This window comes from Vicugna pacos, chromosome 33 (assembly GCF_048564905.1).
Source record: "Vicugna pacos chromosome 33, VicPac4, whole genome shotgun sequence".
NCBI lineage: Eukaryota > Metazoa > Chordata > Mammalia > Artiodactyla > Camelidae > Vicugna > Vicugna pacos.
Genome location: NC_133019.1, coordinates 22,568,603 through 22,588,452, shown reverse-complemented (window position 1 = coordinate 22,588,452; position 19,850 = coordinate 22,568,603). Strand labels below are relative to the sequence as shown.

General features: G+C 36.9%; 1 protein-coding gene and 1 pseudogene across 1 annotated transcript; one reads left to right on the top strand and one right to left on the bottom strand.

The window, feature by feature from the left end:
• Positions 1–2,191: 2,191 nt before the first annotated feature.
• On the bottom strand, positions 2,192–2,702 carry LOC140691095 (prothymosin alpha-like). Its single transcript, XM_072953887.1, has one exon. The coding sequence runs from the start codon at positions 2,569–2,571 to the stop codon at positions 2,239–2,241; it is 333 nt and encodes a 110-aa protein (XP_072809988.1). The 5' UTR covers positions 2,572–2,702; the 3' UTR covers positions 2,192–2,238.
• Positions 2,703–16,496: 13,794 nt separating this feature from the next.
• LOC140691080 (ubiquitin-conjugating enzyme E2 D2 pseudogene) lies at positions 16,497–16,931 on the top strand (annotated as a pseudogene).
• Positions 16,932–19,850: the final 2,919 nt, after the last annotated feature.

The following is a 19,850-nucleotide window of genomic DNA, read 5'->3' as shown; positions in this document are numbered from 1 at the left end:
GAAATATGCAAATATGCTTACGTTGGGTTTGCAGGTGGAAATGCGGAATTTTCTGGAATAATTTCAGCTTGATTCACTGACATCGGAACATATTGGAACAAACTTGAACTTGTTTTTATTCATCAGACTATGTTATGCCAGAGTAACCAAACAAACAGCAGCAATGACTTAGAACAATGAGAATTTTCTTCTCATCAGACAGGCATGATGATAAGCTTAGCTGACAGTCCACGGCAACCATCAAGCCAAGGAGAGTTCAGCCTCATGTTTCCACATCCACCAAGACTGTTGTCACTTTGAAACAGAGCCCTGGAGCTTTCTTCCAGCAATTAATTGCTTTCACCCTTAAGTAACATATGTCCCATCTGCACACATTTCTTGGCTAAAACCAATCACAAGCCACATCTAACTTCAAGGAGGTAAAGAGGTTCACTGACGAGTCTCATGTGCTCAGGAGAACCACAACTATTGATAAATCACACTATTATCTTCAACAGTTTTGAAGTCAGAGACACTTAAGTTTCAAGGCCAGCTCTGCCTAAGCTTCTATAGTCAAAAAGCGAGAAGATTGATCTTCTGAGATTTGAGGATATGATGCCAAAGTCTGTATAAAACTCCTGGTCAGTTCCTCTATCAATGGTACAGTTGGTAGGCATAATTTGCTTGAATATTTAAATGCACACTATGTGTTAAAATGAACTTTGAGTGTTGAAATTGTCCCCACACACCAAACACAAGTCTTTGAAAATTTGTTCTTCCCATTTTTAGCTTATATTATTGCAAAATGTGATTGGAAATAAATATAAATGAACATATGATCAATTCCACTTTGTATATCTACAAAGGTTTCCCTGGACATCACAGCTTATTTTGTTTTTGAAGACCTTGTGAATCCTGCTTATAATTTGATGTCTTTCAAATTCTTCTTTAAAAGAAGGTCTCCTTTTTGATTGCTTGTTATCAGATCAACTGCTTGTTAGAGTTTGTTGGTGTTTCAATGGGTGGTTGCTAGTTTTTGGATCCAGCAGATTTAGATCTTCTGAATACTGATCTGGATCTAAATATATGATACATGCAAGTTTAATGATTTATTGTATGACCATCTGCCACATCTGCATATCTTAAACCTGAATGCTATTAACCCATAATTCCCTTAGGCTGGATAATGTCCACAAGGCTCCTCCCCGCAACACTTCATCTCAGAGCTTCCTCAGGGCCTTTGTCCACAAACACCACTAGCATTCTGCCAGGCTCCCAAATGCCATTCTGACTAGACAGATGCCAATTTCAATTATGCAATGTTTTTTAAACTAAGATACAGATTGGAAATGCTCAGTGAATTCAAGTAATTACATATTATTACCTTGAGTGAGGTAATACATTACAAGCTGTAATGTAATTAATCTTACCTTAGTGGCTTCTATAAGCATGTCTGATATACACCAACAAGTTTAGTTACTTCAAGCAGCTAAATCTGGCTCAATATTAGGACATCTGATTTCATTTAGAATAATTTTTTTTTTAGAACAACCCAGCAAAATAAAATTCCGGTTTATTGTTGGACAACATTGTTTCACACATACATCAAACAGGCCAAAAAAAAAAATAAATAAATAAACAGCAACTTCATAGACAAAAAAAGGAAAAAAAAAAGCAACCTTTTATCTTTGGCCTTTTTAACCATCTCATACAAACCAACTACTTATAGTACAGCTAAGTACATACACAAAAGAAGTTACTGGAGTGCTTGGAATAAGATTGTTTTTTTTGTTGTTGTTTTTGTTTTTTTTACAAGGTTTTTTTCTCCTTTGAGATTATAATGAACATGGTCACACCACAAGTAAAGTCAGAAGAAGGACAGAGAACTCTCCGAAGGCTGGTTTGGTCATCCGAGATCATTAAAAATGGCTGACCCCTAACAATATGTACAAAAATATAAAATGTAAATAAAAAATACAAACAAATTTTCCTTTTTAAAGTACTTTAAGAAAAAAAGCAGGGCCTTGGACGTTTTGGTTCTTTCTTCTTCCCCTGTTGCAAATTCACGTTGTGGTTTTGGTTGCGTGGTGGAGAGCGTGTCATCTGCAGGTGGCGCTGCCCGCGGCAGGCGGGCGGGCGGGCCTCTCGACTCGAAGGTGACCACGTTTAGATTCTGAGACGGGAAGTGGAGGGTGAATAGGTCACGGCGGCGTTGTTTTTTTTTTTTTTTTTTAAGTTTAACTTTTCCTTTTTTGCTGTCTAGTCATCCTCATCAGTCTTCTGCTTCTTGGTGTCAACATCGTCATCCTCATCATCTTCAGCTGCCCGTTTGCCCGTAGCTGCCTCAGCCTCCTCATCTTCATCTCCATCCTCTTCCTCACCATCACCTTCCTCTTCCTCCTCCTCTTCCTCCCCACCTTCTTCCTCTTCTTCATCTACCTCATTGTCGGCCTCCTGCTCCCCATTTTCCTCATTAGCATTCCCATTAGCAGGTGCCTCTCTCCCATTCTCCACCTCCTCCACAACTTCCTTCTTCTCTTTTAAGTCCTTGGTGGTGATCTCAGAGCTGGTGTCCACGGCCGCGTCTGACATGACGGGCACGCCGGTGATCCGATGCAGCGGATTAGAAAGAAAGCGAGAGTTCGAGGGCTCTGGTGATAAAGCTGCGGGAGTCAGCGGCGGCGGCGGCAGCGGTGGAGGCGCAGGCAGAGGTGGCTGCGGTGAGAGGAGAGCCGGCCACAGGAACAATGCCTAGAATAATTTAATTTAGTAAAAAGTCATCTTTTATGTTCTTATTTCAAAAGATATAAAATTAATTTAAATTTTAAATGTATTATTATAAATAAGTTGTTCATTGAAAATATACCTTTGAGTGAATTTTTAACTAACATAAAGTTAACTTGGGATATTCATCTTTATGAAGGTACAAATATTAAAATATGCATTTAAATAAAAAAAAAAGAAAAGTTAGAGCTCAGTACCTAAATTTAAGCAGCAGTCTGTGCTAGTCAGGAGAACATTCTCACTGTGGAGGCAGCAACTGAGAAACTCACAGCAGCTTTGACACCCAAATGATGTTATATGCTAACTTCTATTTATTGTACATGAACAATCTCTCAAAGTTAATAATAAAAGTAGAATTTCTGAGGTTAAAAATGTGGAGGAAAACCCCCTCTATATCCCTATAACTCTAAAGACTGTGATATGTTATCATTCAAATATTTGTTTATTGAGCATTTACAGTGGAAGAGAAGTGATTGGGTCCTGCAGAGGGGGCATCTGAGTTATTACTGGGGTGCCAATTAATGCATCTTAGTTGAGGTAGTAAGTACATAAGATTTAAAGTTAAAGTGCTATGAAAACGTAGTCCAAATTTGTGTCTGGTGTGTATATAAAAAAAATAGAGGTATTCCCTATTTATCTGCAAATATTTAAGTCGTGTTGCTAGTAAACACCATAAACAAGAGTTTTTATTATCTTTCTCTACTTCGCACCAGAATTAAAGGCCCTCTTATTTCTCATGCTTAGATTTGACTCTACCACTTAACTCAATGGTTCTTTTTTTTTTTCAAATTAATGTAGAAAACACCCAAGAAAAGTAAAGAATAAATAATAGCAGGAATTTTACTAGTAGTTATTATACAAGTTCTTCCAAAGGGGAAAAAAAGCAAAAAATTCAAAGAAATGTGTTAACAAAAATCAGCTTTAGACAATAGAATCTGACCTATGGATAAAATTTTAAATGAAGTTAAAGTATATTTTGAATAAAACAAAAAATGCAAAAGAGTGTGAGTTTCAAATGTATCAACAATTTCCATAACAAGGATGAGATGAGAAAATGTCATGTTTTACAGCAAAAATCATCAGCAGAAGTCCAGACGTGAGACATTTCTTGGGAGTTGGGTGTGGAGATGCAGCATCCGCAGTCCTAGGGACTGACTGCAGCAGGCGCTCCCACTGCCCCTGGTGGGGGCAGAGACCTCAGGGACTACCCCAGCTGAAGGGGTTCCTGCCCAAGGCCACACCCCTTCCCGGGGCGCTGCACATTCAGCACAGTCTGATGAAGGAGCACCAAGGTGCAGCCATTTCCCCTCAAAGCTGGACCACTCCGATAGGGCATTTTTAGCTCCAGACACCCCTGGGTCAGCAGAGGCTCTGCTCACTGGATGATGCTCCAGTTCTAACTCTCTCCAGAGAGACAATATACTTCCTCCCCTCTTCTCTTCCACACACTCAGTTCTGTTTCAACATCTTATTCTCAGAACAGCTGATGTATCACATTTTATAAATGCAATTTAACTGAAAAGAAATCATGGCATATGAAATCTGACTTCCTAAGAATGATCTTTCCTTTTTCCACTAGACCTAAGATTGTTATACATATTCATATATGATTTTCTGTTAAACAAAACAAAACAAAACAAAAAGCCCATGGAACACAGACATAGAGGAATTGGAATGAAAACTGTAAAATCTGTGGTATCTGGGGTGCCTTTGTAGAAGCTAAGCCAGGATTCTGATGGCAGGAATCACACCAACCAGAAAGAACAAAAGCCAGGGTTGTTTTCAGACTGTGTAAGAAAGGCAGAATTAGACATGAACTGTGAAAATAAAATAAATGTAAAATGTAGACACATATTCTGTTTTTTGCACTTTTCTCAAAAGATGGCAGAGTCCTTAGCATCTTCTAATTTCTGCAATAAACTATTTTGAAATCTGCCTATGATCACAGAATTTTGTGATGTGCTAAAGTGCTTATGATACTCAGCTTTTAAGATTTCAATTAGCAAGTGCTAATTAGCATCTAAAATGTTGGAAAGGTCCCAGAGAGGTTGTAGGAAAAGCAAGGAAGATACAAAGTTGAGGGGCCTAAGATAGAAAGAGAGTGACTTCAAAGCAGCAAAGAGGTGAGTGGAGGGACAGGAGGTGGGAGCGTAGTGGGCCAAAGGAGGAAATGATGTCTTCTCAGCAGAGGAAGCAGAGCGATGTGCAAAACTGCTCTTTCAGAGGGCTTGTTTTTCTTGCCCTTGTTTTCAAACAAGATTCTGAAAATGTTTCCTGCTTAAATGATTTAATTAAGTTGTATTTATTTTCACCTTACAATCAAATCTGAAAAGTGAAATTCAGATAAGCTACTAGTAGCTTTCTGTTTTCAACTGTTAATAATTCTGGACAACAACGTACATTGACTTTCTTCTCAGTTTCCTTCCTGTCCTGCATTAAATTGTACCTATCACAACACAAAAGTTTAGAGTTTGAGAAAGTTGTTTACAACTCAATGCATTTTTATGATGATAAAAATTTCAGAAAGATCCCCTAAGAAATTATTATCCTTTATGAGTGAATAACTCAAAGACTTTAATTAAAAAATCCTTCACAGATCCTATATGCACCCAATAAGGCTAAAGTCATATAATTGGCTACCTAAGCTGTAGGCTGCTGGAGACGGTTCTCCAATTCCTTACAGGAAGGGAGCTGGAACAGATAGCAGGAAGACAATACATCATTGAGAACATCGCTGGAGCATCACCTTTAGTGAAAGGAAGCAATGGAAGTCTCAGAGGGCAAAGGGGGGCAGATGGTCCTGAGAATCTCTTGGAACGAGGTTTTTATTAGGCATAGCTTATGATGGGAACAAATGCACTAGGAACAAATTACCTGGTGCAGACGGATGTGGGTGTTAGTTTCCTAAGGTGAGAATCAAATTCGCAAACCTAACATGTAATCAGAACTGTTGTTTCTAACTTACAAGTCAAGTTCTATTGCTTCCAGGTAATACACTGTATGATTTCCAATCAAACACTAATGAGGAATAGAAAGGACAGAATGGCAGGAACAGCACTGAGACAAACCTGCTTTCTCCAGATATCCTGGGGGAAAAAAAAGCCTCACCCCCAGGATATTTAAGAAAAGAAGTGAAGATCTTCCACCCTGCTTACAAGATGTAATCATAGTTCCATCACTGATAATGCAGCTTAAAAATTGTACACAGCTTCACAAAATGTGATGGACATTGAGGCAGGTTCCGTACTAACATTGAAGGGAATCATATGCTGTGGACTCAGCTTTACTGCAGGAAATAATTTGGCTGTGAAACACAGGCTGAGTTGGTTTTCACCATGATTTTCATCAGGGGTTAAGTTGTTACCGGTTTTCATAACGTAGTGACTAAAAACATTGCATTTGCGATTGCCACATTGTTAAGAACATTTACAATTATTTCAAGAATTTAAATTATACTTTTCAAAACAGTATCTGGGAGGGGGCTTTATAAAGCAGTGTGTGTGTCTGTGTGAATATGTGTACATGTATGTAGATATGTGTGTAGGTGGATAAAGTAGCCTGTCACTTTTGCCTTGTGTTAATAAAACAAAGATGTGCCCTGATGCAGTTTCATGGCATGTGAGCTGTCATAGCCTGAAACCAGCACATTCCGTAACTAGATTCTCAATGAAACTTAATATAACTTCTCTCACATTAAGGATGATTTCTGTTTTTCCCTTACAATGTAAACGACTTATCACATAAATGAATTCTGCTTTCAATTATTATAAAGCACGGTACAATCATGTAGTATGATGTCAGTGTATGATGTCTTATGTGGTCATGTTAGTCATCGATCCTCATTTTCCATTGAAGGTTGTCTAAGTTCCTTAGCAGCCTATAATGGCCCTCAGTGTCACAGGGTGTGTGTGTGTGTGTGTGTGACTGCAACTCTCATCAGATGCTTCTGGAAAAGTATGGACAGTGGGTTTGACCTGTTGCAAGGACTGGGGCTTACTACTGGGATTTAATCGATGAGGACCAGTGATGTCAAACATCCTTCTCCAAAACTGTCATGAACAGCAGAGAGCTGCCCAGTATGCCGGTAGCGCCTCTGCTGAGGAGCCCGTCATCACAGTCCGACTCGCTGTGTCTCTGTGAGCTTCTGTCTGCCGTGCCCGCTCACAGGCTCCACACCCCGGGCACACTGGATGTGCCGTTTGCTTTAATATGGGCCTTGGTGTGCTGTCTCCCCTTCCCGAAGTGTTCTTCTTTTCTTCCCCTCCCTGTCATCAGGAAGCTGGACTACTGACTCAGTTTTCAAAATTCAACTCACCTGCTGTTTCCTTAGCAAAATGTTCCATAACTTCCTCATGTTTCATGAAGGCATATCTTGTTTTGTTGTGCTTTGTTTATTGCAATGTATAGATATTTTCTGTCTTTCTTCTTACAAATTGAATTTTTGTGGCAACCCTGCATTAAGCAAGTCTATAGGTACCATTTTTCCAAAAGCATTTTCACTTTGTGTCTCTGTGTTCCATTTTGGTAACTTTCACCATATTTAAAACTTTTCCATCATTATTATATTTTTATGGTGATTTGTGACCAGTGATCTTTGATATTACTGCTGTGCTTGTTTGGGGCCACCATAAACCACATCCATGTAAGATGATGAACTTAATCAATAAATGCCGTGTGTGCTCTGAGTGCCCCCCCACCTGCTGTCCCCCCACCTCTTTCCCTCTCCTTAGGCCTCCCTATTCCCTGAGACACAGTGATATTGAAATTAGACTGATTAATAACCCTATTACTGATTTGAATTGTGATGAAATACTTACTTTTGAGTAATCACAAAAAATTTAATATTTCTGAGTTTCAGTTTATAAAATCTATACAATTTATAAAATATTTCAAGAATGAAGCAAACACATATCTAGTGAGTGTGCTGTGAGAATTGAGAGGGGTTACATAATGCCTTAGACAATTTCAGGATCATGGGGGGGTCTCAATGACTAGATCATATGAGAGCTGCACCCATCACTCTTAGCATGCCTTTATTCTGTCTGGCCCTTTCTTCTAAAGTTTAAATTTCTCAAACCTTTAAATCTTGCAAGGACTAAAAGTTCTTAAATTTTGCTGTATTCAAAAATATATACAACTTGTTTACTATGTTTCATATGTTATGTTTTGATTTTTGCCATAATGATAGATCAGTTTTTTATTCTATTTCATGATCAAGTTTTGATTTAGACCACGTGAACACTATGTTCAAATGTCTTTTGACAATTCAGCATGGATTCAAGGTATAAATCAAAATTCAATCAAAAGCAGCATCTTGGTTTTTCATTGCCTTTTGTTGGTGTGACTTATAGTTTCCTCTGGCATTTTTGGCTTTCTCCCAAGTTAATAGTTCTTCAACTCTTAGATACTTGATATCTTGTGTTGCCACTAATCACCTCAAAGTTAACAGTTAACACACCTCTCAGTATTATCTTGAGTTTAACTCTGTCTACACAGCAATGAATCAAAGTCATGAAAACAGGGGATGGTACCTCTTTAAATCAAAGCATTTAAAATATATATATATTGTTCAAAGTTTCAGACTTAGGAAATTCTTTTCATTCTGACAATTTTCTCTTTGAAGTTAATGTCTTTTAAACACACTATCTACCAATTTTTATTGTTTTTCTGAAATGCTGCTATGTGTTTATCTCTCAGTATCAATATGCTGTGTCTTGTATTAACACATTTTTAATAAAAGAGGAACTATAAATTTGGTATTTGAGTGATACATCAGGTGATTAACTGGATCAGTTAACTTCTTGGCTCTACAAGAAAAATAGCTCAATGACTGACTTAAAACAGTTGGGGGTTAAAACTATGTTGTTGACACTATGTGAAAATGTTTAAATTCTATAGCTTTGAGCCCAAACTTTTATTTCCACAAAATTATGGGTATAGGAATCGTAAATCTTATTGATATTGGAAGTTAATTGGGAGATTTTGATGTGAAAATTTTTGTCTTTATCATAAAATTATACTAACAAATAGTTTGGGCCTTTAAACAATCAAAAGACAGGTTAACTTGTTAAAAATTGTCTTTTAAAAATACATTTCACAGAATATGGGTAGAATATGGAGATGAATTGAAAGATTTCAGAGATGGACAAATACGAAAGAGTGACATGGTATTTCTATCTGAAGGTGAAGATTTGAAAATGATAGTTTTTCAGTTTATTGCTTTTCTTAAAATTGTATCTTAACATACCACTCATATTATCAACTCATAATTTTATAATTTTAATCTGTTGAAAGCATGACTTTGCTGTCAGATAAACTTTTTTTTATTAAAACTAACTTTAAGTGAATCTTGAACCCCTAACCAGAAGGAAACCATTAAATGTAAAAAGGATTAAAATCTTAGCAAGTTAAAAAATAAAATTAACAGACATGTTGAATTTTGTAGTATGAGAAAAATGAATGATTCAATTACATTTATGATATTTTCTCTCTCCTCTTTACGCACTTATGAGGAACTTCAGTTTTGATAGATGACTATTATTGCACATCCATAATAAATTTGAACTATGGGCTAATGGAAAGAAGCCTTGGATATTTTTCATGTGGTTAATATACAGGATTAGTAAAAGTGATTATTTTCATGTAGTCCAAAGGGTTATGAGGAATATTCAACACGGTGGACAGGGGGAAACAGACCCTTGGGTTCTTAGTTTAGGAGAAGCCAAATAATCTTGAATACAAATAATTATCAAAACATTGACAATAAAAATCTACCTCCCTTTTAAATTACTCAGCTGGCAGTTACTAGATTCATTTTCAATTGCTAAAGCAGAATCTATGTTTGAGGTCCTTGGTCAGCTTAATAGAGAGGTAAGTGACATGAACAACCTATTTGTATGTTAATAGTAAGAGCAAGATAAAGCTTAGGTGTAGATAGGCCACAAGCCAGGGAAAACAGGGAAGGGAGAGATAGTGGAATACATTATTGAGAAAAAGGAGGAGATATATATATTTCACACAGGATACATATATCGGGCCTGCTTCTGGCATCTCAGCATACATGTAATCAAATAGTTTATATACTTTAATACCTTATACTTTGTTACTTTGCTATGAAGTAAGGAGATTGGGCAACATGATTGAATAGGCTCTACAGCTGAACATTTTAGAATTGCAAATAATAATATTTATGCTACAATATGGATCTTGGCTAAAGGAGAAACTCCTAACATAAGAGACCTAAGATCGACTGCCTACAGGAATATTTTCCCCAGTAGGCAGAGAAGCATAGAGGGTATGTTCTTTATAGCATGGAAGGATTTTCTTTATTGCATGTAAAGTGCTAATACTGGAAGCAGTCTGATATTATATGTTTCTTAAATTATCTCCTTCAAATCTTACTATGATGTTACTAAGTAAGTGAGAGTATTTTCCTTTTTATAGACCAAAAGAAAAAAAAAAGAATTAGAAATACTTAGTAAGTTGCTCAAAGTCAGGTAGATTTTTGCATTTGACAGGGGTTACATTCCAGCCCCTCCCCAAATGCCCATTCAATCACGCCAACAGCTTCTGTTTTCTTCTTGAGAGTGGCTGTGGCAAAGTAAATATCAGCTGTGTATGTTCTTTTTATGTAATCTCTCTTCTTGTGGAGGAGGAAAAATAAAATATATCAATTAAATCATCTTTAAACTAAATGACTTGCTTCTGAGACCCATCAAAATCAAAAGGAGTGGTGGAGGTATGACTCAGTACAGAGCACGTGTCTAGGGTGTGCGCGGTCCTGAGTTCAAGCCCCAGTACCTCGATTAAAAGAATGGAATAAAATCAAAAATAGATATTGCATTTCAAATGTATAAAGCCAACATTTGCTGTAGAAAGAGTTATTCAGGATAAACTTTAAAAGCAGGATCTGAAATTAATTAAAAGGCTATATGAAGAATGTATTGAAGAACAGTGCCTCTGCTGTACAATGGGAATGTGTGTCTAAAGAAAAGGGCTCAAATAGCAATTTTCAGTGATATGCATAGAGTTACTGGCTGTCAAATAAAGCTGCATTCATTAAACTTCAGATCCAGACAGAGGAACTTTAACCATATAATCATCCTTTGGTGAGTATTTTTAAAGCCTATAATTACTATTGTTATTGTTACTTATTCCCTGTAGCTTAGATTAATTACTAAAAATGTTTTCTGATCCTATGGGTAAGAGGAAAAAGTTTCAGGAACTGATTTGAGGATTAACTTCAGATTTCATCATTAGACTTATATTTAATATTCTTAATAGTAAGGAACATAAGTATTCTTGTATGAATTTTTAGAAATAATTCCAAACAGTAATTCATATCAGCATGAAGTCATAAAAAACTTTATTATAGGCAAATTGAAAAAAAAAAAAGAAGTTCTTAAACTTTAGAATTTTTTCAGAATTGAGAATTCTGAAAGCCCATATAATTCAAATCTGGTAATCTAAGTAAACAGGCCTGAATTGGGACTGAGGAACCTGACCATCATTAGTGAGGTACGCATACTTAGATACAGAGTAGGCCCCCAGTGTTTCATAACACACTCTGAGTAACAACTGAGATAGCAGGTCCAATTGTTACAAAGTCCAAAATTGCTCTGCTCACCACACAACAGGCCAGTAAGTTGGGAGACTAGGTGTCGGGGCAAGGAATAATAACTATTTGGAAAGTGGGCAGACCAAGAAGATGGCAGACTAAAAATGTCCTGGAGAACCATCTTCCCCAAGGCAGAATTCAGGCTCTTTTTTTACTAAAAAGGGGAGGGGGTGTGGTTGGTCGTTGCAAACTTCTTGGTGTCAGAATCCTTTGTTCTGCAGCCTTCCATGTGGGTCAGGTCATGCTGTCCCTGTAAACTTCCAACAACATGTTATTTTCTATTCTGCAACTTTTTATATGAACAGGAAAATGTTATACTCTTAAATAGCGCAGCCTTGACAATGGGCTGCCTGTCTATTTCAGGCTCTAGGCAACATTCTTTTACAAAAGGGGCAGAACCAGGGTGAGTCAGCATTGGACACAGAGCACAGGGCTAGAGCTAAAGGCACAGGTCTAAAATGGATTCAGCTTTGTTCTCCCCTATTTCACCATAAACAGGGAATTCTGACAAGTGGGCAAATTATACATCTAAGAAGACAACACATGTTTTCATTTTAAGAAAATAAAAAGATGAATACCTGCTTCAATTATACTTTAATTATAATCATTAAGAAAAATCAAACTATCACTCTGTATATAGACACTCCCAGTCATCCAGCCATTCATTCAATCAATATTCACTGAGGTCAGTTCCTGTCATGTGTATCCCAGGCACTGGTAACAGGGATACATGGGGAACAAGAGATTTAGGGTCCCTGTGTCAGCAGGGCTGTAAGTCCTATGAGAAAGATTGCCATCTGATTGCCGAAAAGCAAGCAAAAATAAAATAAAATAATTAACAATTCTTATTGGGCTTATAATGAAAAGAATGTAGATTTTCCATTACAAAAGAGAAGTATTTGAGAGTGAATTGTATCACATAACAGAAAAAAATCTCAATGAGGCATTTCTGAGGAAATTATGGTGAGTTCTCCAAGCAAGCAAATATAACAGCTTCCTCCATGACGTCTGTGTTGGTCTTGCCAGGCTGTTCCTGGCTGTAACAGAGCAGGAGTCAGGAACTCATATTCCTGGATGTCTTTGCAAAGTTCAAGTCATTTCTTTGGGTCTCAGGGCACATCTCTTGGCAAACAAGAGAATTTTAATTTACAGCTCATTTTATACAGAATAGTTTGTACCTTTCTTTCTTTTGTTATTAAAATATAGTTGATTTACAATATTGTTTTAGTTTCAGGTGTCCAGCAAGGTGATTCAGTTACACATATATATATTATTTTTTAGATTATTTTCCATTATAGATACCAAATATAGTTCCCTCTGCTATACAGTATGACCTTGCTGTTTATCTATTTTATATATGGTAGTGTGTATATGTTAATTCCAAACTCCTAATTTATCCTCCCCATGCCTTTCCCCTTTGGTAACCATAAGTTTGTTTTCTGTGTCTGTGACACTATTTCTGGTTTGTAAATAAGTTCACTTGTATCATTTTTTTTTTAGATTTCACATATAAGCAATATCATGATATTTGCCTTTGTCTGTCTGACTTACTTCATTTAATATAATAATCTCTAGGTCCATTCATGTTGCTGGAAATGGCATTATTTTATTATTTTTTGTGGCAGTGTAGTACTCCATGTATATATACAATGCATCTTCTTTATGCAATCATCTCTTGATAGACATTTAAGTTGCTTCTGTATCTTGATGTTTTGTTATTGAGTCATATACACTGTATATATATTCTGGAAATTAAGCCTTTGTCAGTTGCATCATTTGCAAATATTTTCTCCCATTCCATAGGTTGTCCTTTTGTTTTGCTTATGGTTTCCTTTGTTGTGCAAAAGCTTATAAGTTTAGTTAGGTCTCATTTGGTTATTTTGGCTTTTATTTCTATTGCCTGGGTAGACTGCCATAGAAGAACTTTGCTAAGATTTATGTCAGAGAATGGTTTACCTATGTTTTCTTCTAGGAGGTGTGTAGTGTCTTTTCTTATGTTTAAGTCTTTAAGCCATTTTAAGTTTATTTTTGCGTATGGTGTGAAGAAGTGTTCTAACTTCATTGATATACATGCTGCTGTCCTATTTTCCCAACACCACTAGCTGAAGAGACTGTCTTTACTCCATTGTATATTCTTACCTCGTTTGTCAAAAATTAATTGACTGTAAGTCTGTGTGTTTATTTCTGGGCTCTCTTGCTGTTCCATTGGTCCATATGTCTTTAACCATCTAACCACAAAATACCTTACCCTCTTAATTACTATAGATTTATAATGTATATAACTCTCAATATCTGATAAACTCTCCCTTCTTATTTGATACAACATTGTCTTGGCTATTCTTGTCTCTGCCTTTGAGTACCAAATTTATCAGTTTTTAGTAGAAATTGAATACATTTGCAGATTGATTGTGGGGAGAAATGATTTTTATAAGATACTAGTATATCCATCTCTGCTTCTACATTTATGTTAATCCTGGATTTGCTGTGTAAAGGCAATTTTATAATTATCACTACAGATGTTCTGCAAATTTCTTTACACATTGTTAAAAATGCATTGAAATGTATCTGTTTTTATGTTGACATTTTATTCAGCAAACTTGATGAAGGCTTTCTTCCAAAAGACTGTCCTTTTCTATGTGGATTTACTGCATGGTACAGGGCTCCCCACTATTTGCAGTGGAACCCTGCTGTGTCACAAATAGGTTACAATTGTGGCAAGACATTGATCTGAATCTTTGAGCAATTTCTGTGTATCTCCTGAGATGAAAAATACTGGCAAGGACTGAATAGACAATCACAACTTCATTTGTTCTTTTCTTTTCTTTCTTTTTTTTTTTTCCTCATCACACTTTTATGGTGAAGCCCCTCAGCACATTGAATAGATGCTGTCATTGCATCTTCCCTTCTCTTGCTATGGATTTTTAAAGAAAATGTTTATAATGTGTTCAACATTAAAAGTGATATGTGTTGTTGGTTGTTAGTAAATAACCACTATCAGACTTAGAAATCTCCCTTTCATTCTTAATGTTCTGGCATTTTATACTCAGAGTTTGTGGGATTTTATTAAATATCTTTTTCCTGCATTGAATAAGATGATCTTGTGATTTTGTTTCATGGCTCTGCTAATGTGACCAATTACATCAATAATTTTCTTTGCTGCTAGATTCTTCTTGTATTCTTAGCCATAATGCATTTTTAAATAAAATGCTATATTCAGTGTGAAAATACTTTAATTAATCTTTTTACTTATAGATAACTGTAGATTCATATGCAAGTGTAAGAAATACTAGATAGTGATCTCATGTACCATTTATTCAATTTTCCAGTTGTCATGAATTTAATCCATCCTTCCCTTTATACTTTTCAGACATTCTATCAAGTCACTATAAACATGTTTACATAATGGTTTACTTAAAGTTTTCCTGATTATTCACCTATAATAAGGGATATCTCCTTTTAAATAATGTATGTCATATAAAGCAAAACTCAACCAGAAAAGCAGTAACTTCCCTGAAAATAGAACTAAAATGTGAAGCATTACAATCTTTGACTTACAAAAATACCTTTTGGTCTCATTAAACCTTTACTCTCATAAATAAATAAGGTTACTTTGATATTTTCATTTACTGTTGCATAAATGTAACATGGTATTGTACAGGCAACATTAAAAAATTTGATACATTTTAAAAATTACTGTAAAAGCTAACCAGTTAATGAAATACATTCATATAAGAATTTGTCTTTGAATTTTTTCCCTTAAATCAGTGAGAAAAATTTCAGTTATTTAAGCATATTTAAACACAAATTTAACATAAATTAAACATAAAATTTAGGGATGTTAGGTTCAGATACAATGTTAAATTTCTCATTTATTCATTACTCAAACTGACCCAGCAACAATGCAAAGTATAAACCTTGCAGAATATTAGCCTTTTAACCCCCAAGGCCAAATGTATAATAAATATTAAACATGCTGCAGAGGGTAGAGATAATTGAATTATAAAAGTACAGAAAACAAAGACATTTTGATTGGAATAAGATCAGTAGGTCTTCGCTTAGGAGGAACAATATAAATAAGGCCTTAAAATATTGATACACTTCACGTTAAGGGCACATTTCAGATGCTGTCAGGAGTAGCACATGTCAATGGTTTTTGTAGTACGTTTAGAGGAGGGAGGAAGACAGGGAGAGATTCAGGGCTCCATCATGTAGCCTTTCAAAAGTGATGCATTTTAAAGACAGCTAGCTTCTTTATGTAAAATTTATGCAAATTTTAGAAAAAACCCATTATAATTTTTTTGTTTTATTGTGTTTTATTTTTAAGTATTGGCCTTTCCATCTGTAACATACGCTTCCCACCATCTGTGCATAAATGGTTCATGTCCTTAACAAAGTCCACGATGTTTAGCAAAGCTTGGCTCCCAAGCACCCTTACCACTTAATCCTCCACGTTATTCCCCAGCCAGTTGGCCCTGTTTTATTTTCAGTGAAGTGCTGTTCGCTCAAAAGGGCAGGTTTATGATGAGATCAGCTGGGTTTACCTTGAAAGCCTGATTGTCAAGAGGGTGTGTGACTAAAACAGCAGGAAGCGGAGGTCTGTGATATCGCTGGCTAAGCGACTGAAATGACTTGAATAGGAGGCGTGACTCAGATTTCAGGTCTCATTGTTGAGTGAAAACAAAACTTGTCATTTCAAATCGTTATTTTCCTCTGGGCCAAAACAAGGATTCAAAGTGAAAGAAACAGCGCCCACCTGCAGCAGGCAGTCCCTCTGGCTGTCCGACCGCGAGGCGCCGCGGAGCCCCGGGCCTGGCGCTTGCTCCCCGGCAGGGGGACCCCCGGCGGCCGGGCGGGCGGCGCGGAGGCCCCGGAGGAAGCGGCGGCGGCTCGGGCGGCACCGCACACGGGTCCGCCGCTGGGTGACGCGGCGACCGCTGCGGCAGGCTCAGGAGCCACGTGGGCCCCGGCCTCAGTCAGTCCCCCCGGACCCGCTCTCCCGATCGCCCCGTCTTCTCCCGCCGATCCGCGATCACCGAGGCGGCCTCGTGCCCCCTCGCCCGCTCCCCGTCCCTGCCCTGCCCCCGTCCTCGCCCGGGGCCACCGCCGGCCTCCCACGATGGCTCTGAAGAGAATCCAAGTTGAATTGAATGACCAGGCATGGGAGCCCTCAGCACAGTGTTCAGCAGGTCCCGCTGGAGGTGATACGGCCCATTGGCAAGCTACAATAATGGGGCCAAATGACCGTCCTGATCAGGGTGGAGTATTTTTCTTGACACCTCATTTCCCAACAGGTTACCCCTTCAAACTGCCTAAGGGTGCCTTTACAACAAGAATTTACCATCCAAATACCAACAGTCATGGCAACAGTTGTCCTGATATTCTGCAGTCATAGTGATCTCCAGCAGTATTTCAAAAGTACTCTTGTCCATCTGTTCTCTGCTGTGTGACCCCAATCCAGATGATCCTTTAGTGCCTGACACTGCTTGGAGGATCTACAAAACAGAGAGAAAAACACAGCAGAATAGCTCGGGAATGGACGATGCGTATGTGATGTATGTGATGTGATGTAATAAAAGAAATTATAGAATAACCTCTACAAATAAAAATAGGGGAACTCTGAAAGAGAAAGCACTTTTTGATTTCCATCTGACAGCGTTCTATGTGCCCACACCTCATCTTCCCCTGTGCACATGTTTACCTGATACAGCAGTGCTGCTTGTTGCACATACTTGGAATAACAAACTATAACTCCTGTACTTCTGTACCAACATTGACTCCCAGCAGAGAAGTGTGTGTGTGACAAGCCAGTTCTTCAGGCATAACCTCGGTGTGAGATTGAAAGCTTTCCTTATTGACTTCAATTTGGATAATGGCAAGGTGAGGGGTGGTGGGTATGCTGTGCGCTTGAAAGGGGAAGGAAAGCTCCACTGACCTGTAGGAGGTGGTTTTTTAAGTGGAACCCTATTAAACTCAAAACAGTTTTGAAAAGCAAGGAGAACACAAAGCTGTTTCTGTATTTATTTTATTCTAAGGACTTATGTCTTAGGTGAAAGTTATGACCAACCAGATTAAACTCTACCCACATCCTGTGTTTTAAGGTCTAAGTTTAACTGGTCAACATTTAAATGGATTGGAGCTATGAGTATATGAAGTGTGATGGGCTTTGATCCCAACTCTTTTACATCTCCCCACCCTTCATCCTTCAGCCCCTCTTTCTCTCTTCCATAGTCTTCGGTTTGTATGTGGTTTCTCAGTTAATACATAGCTAAAAGCTCTTATTTTTCTTATGTTTTTAACTGCTTAGGTCTGTCTGTATATAAGGGTGAAAATTCATTTGATAGAAATGTTTGTGTATATTTAAAGACCCATTTGCTCCTCTGGAGATTGTATATTCAAGAATGATTAATCTGTGTAATAAACTGATTACTACAGTCATTACATATATAAAAAAAAGTAAATGAAACATGTTGAAGAGACAAATCCAGATCTATTTAAAGTAGAAAGTAAGTGTATTTTCAAATTTTAAAAGTCCTTACAAAGTTCCCTCTGGTACTAGTTTTTATTAGAAAATATCAGTATAAAGTCATCATCTCATTAACAACTTCTGAAATATTTCTATTTTCTTGCCTTTGGGAAATGTAATAAATACGTCCCTAAGGGCTTGTTGGCTGACCCAAATTTTTAGATGTTTCACAGTCTCTGATCCTAACTGGATATTATTATTTTAATCTCTAATGTAATGAGTTTTGACATGATTTAATTATTTCTGGGATTTTTCCAACCTCAAACATTCTCTAAGTCACATTTTCATAGCTCTAAAAAGAGTGCCCATGAAGAAAATGCCCAAATATTAATCTCCAGATATATTTTCTCCAAACTTTCATATCTCATGTCCAACTTGATATGTTTCCTAGCATTTTCATTAGCATTTCAGTTCAACATGTCCCAAATCAAACACCTATATTCTTTACCCCCCCCCCATTCTCAGTATGTTCTTCTCCTTGGTCCAGGCAAGACTTGCATTTATCTTTGACTTCTCTCTTCTCTTGCATCTAAACTGAATCCCTCAGAAAATCCTGTTGCCCCTGCAAGCAAAATAGAATTAAAATCTGCTGCTCACTACTTCCATCACTACCATCTTGGTGTCATTTCATCATCTTTAGCATCTTTAGCTGGTTTACTGTATATGGTCTCCAAATTAATCACTCCACCTTTGCCTTTTCCTCCAATAGCAGCAAGAGTGATTCTGTTTAAATGTGAATCACATCATGTCACTCTGCTAAAACCTTCCACTTGGTGGCTGCCTAGATCACCATAATAGGAGCTCTTAAAGTGCCTGATGAGGACCTGCATGGTCTGGTCTCCTTCCATCTCCGACCTCATCTCCTGTCTCACTAGTCCCTCTCTTACTCTTTTGCTGTCTTACTGTCACCTTGCTGAACTGTGCAATTAGACACTTCCTGACCACATTATTTAATAATAAACCCTATGTCCCCACTCAAGCACTCTCCATCCTCTTTTTTGCTTTTTTTCCCTCACTGTCACCAATTAACTTGCTATATATTGTAATTAATAATAATAATAACAATAACAACAATAATAATAATAATAAATGTGTATGTACTTGTTATGTTCTTCTAGCAGAATGAAAACCCATGGAAGGGACCATTTTGATCTGCTCTGTTAATTATTCTAGCTCCAGTACCTAGAAGAGCCTCTGGCACATAATAATGTCCTGTTTACCATACCAGTAATCAACTTTGGGGAAAAAAGCTATTTATGAAATTGCTCTTTCAATACTGTTTTATGAAAATCTTAATATCTACTCTGAAAATACCACAATATTCCTTTAATGTTCCCTTTACAAACCTGAGTAATGTTTAGCCTCTCTGCTTAGTTTCCTAAAGCTGAAGATTTTAAATAAGTGGCTTTGAAGCTTGCTGTTATTGTTGGATGTTTCCTTGTTTTCCAGAAGGAGTCTGGTGAGGGATTTTTCTTTATTATATTCCATGTTTTTAAAAATGCAATAAAAACAATTTACCAGAGACATTGGCTTGATACTGTTAAGTGTAAATCTTGTGAGAGATTTATATTTGAACTTTGAAAATTTAGCCAAGTTTATAAAATGATGAAGTTAATTTAATTTTGTACTTGTTTCTTCATGCATTTAATTGGAGTTTTTTAAAGTTAGGCATTATTACTAAAATTACTAGTTAAACTTTTCAAAGCTAACTCTGACTTCATACCTCATTTCCTTTATAACATCAATGGCCATTTGGATATAATCTTAACTCTACACTACCTAATAACATTTATTTCTCAATTAGCAAGTGATCAGGAACAAAATTGGATCAAAATTTCTTTCAACATATAAAGATACTTCCACCAATAATACATTACTTTCATATTTAATGAACAAATAGATAAGATAAATATAATATTTTCAAAATACATGACAACAAATATACTC

Coding starts and splice junctions, on each gene's coding strand:
- LOC140691095 (XM_072953887.1), bottom strand. CDS start 2,571: ATGTCAGACGCGGCCGTGGACACCAGCTCTGAGATCACCACCAAGGAC.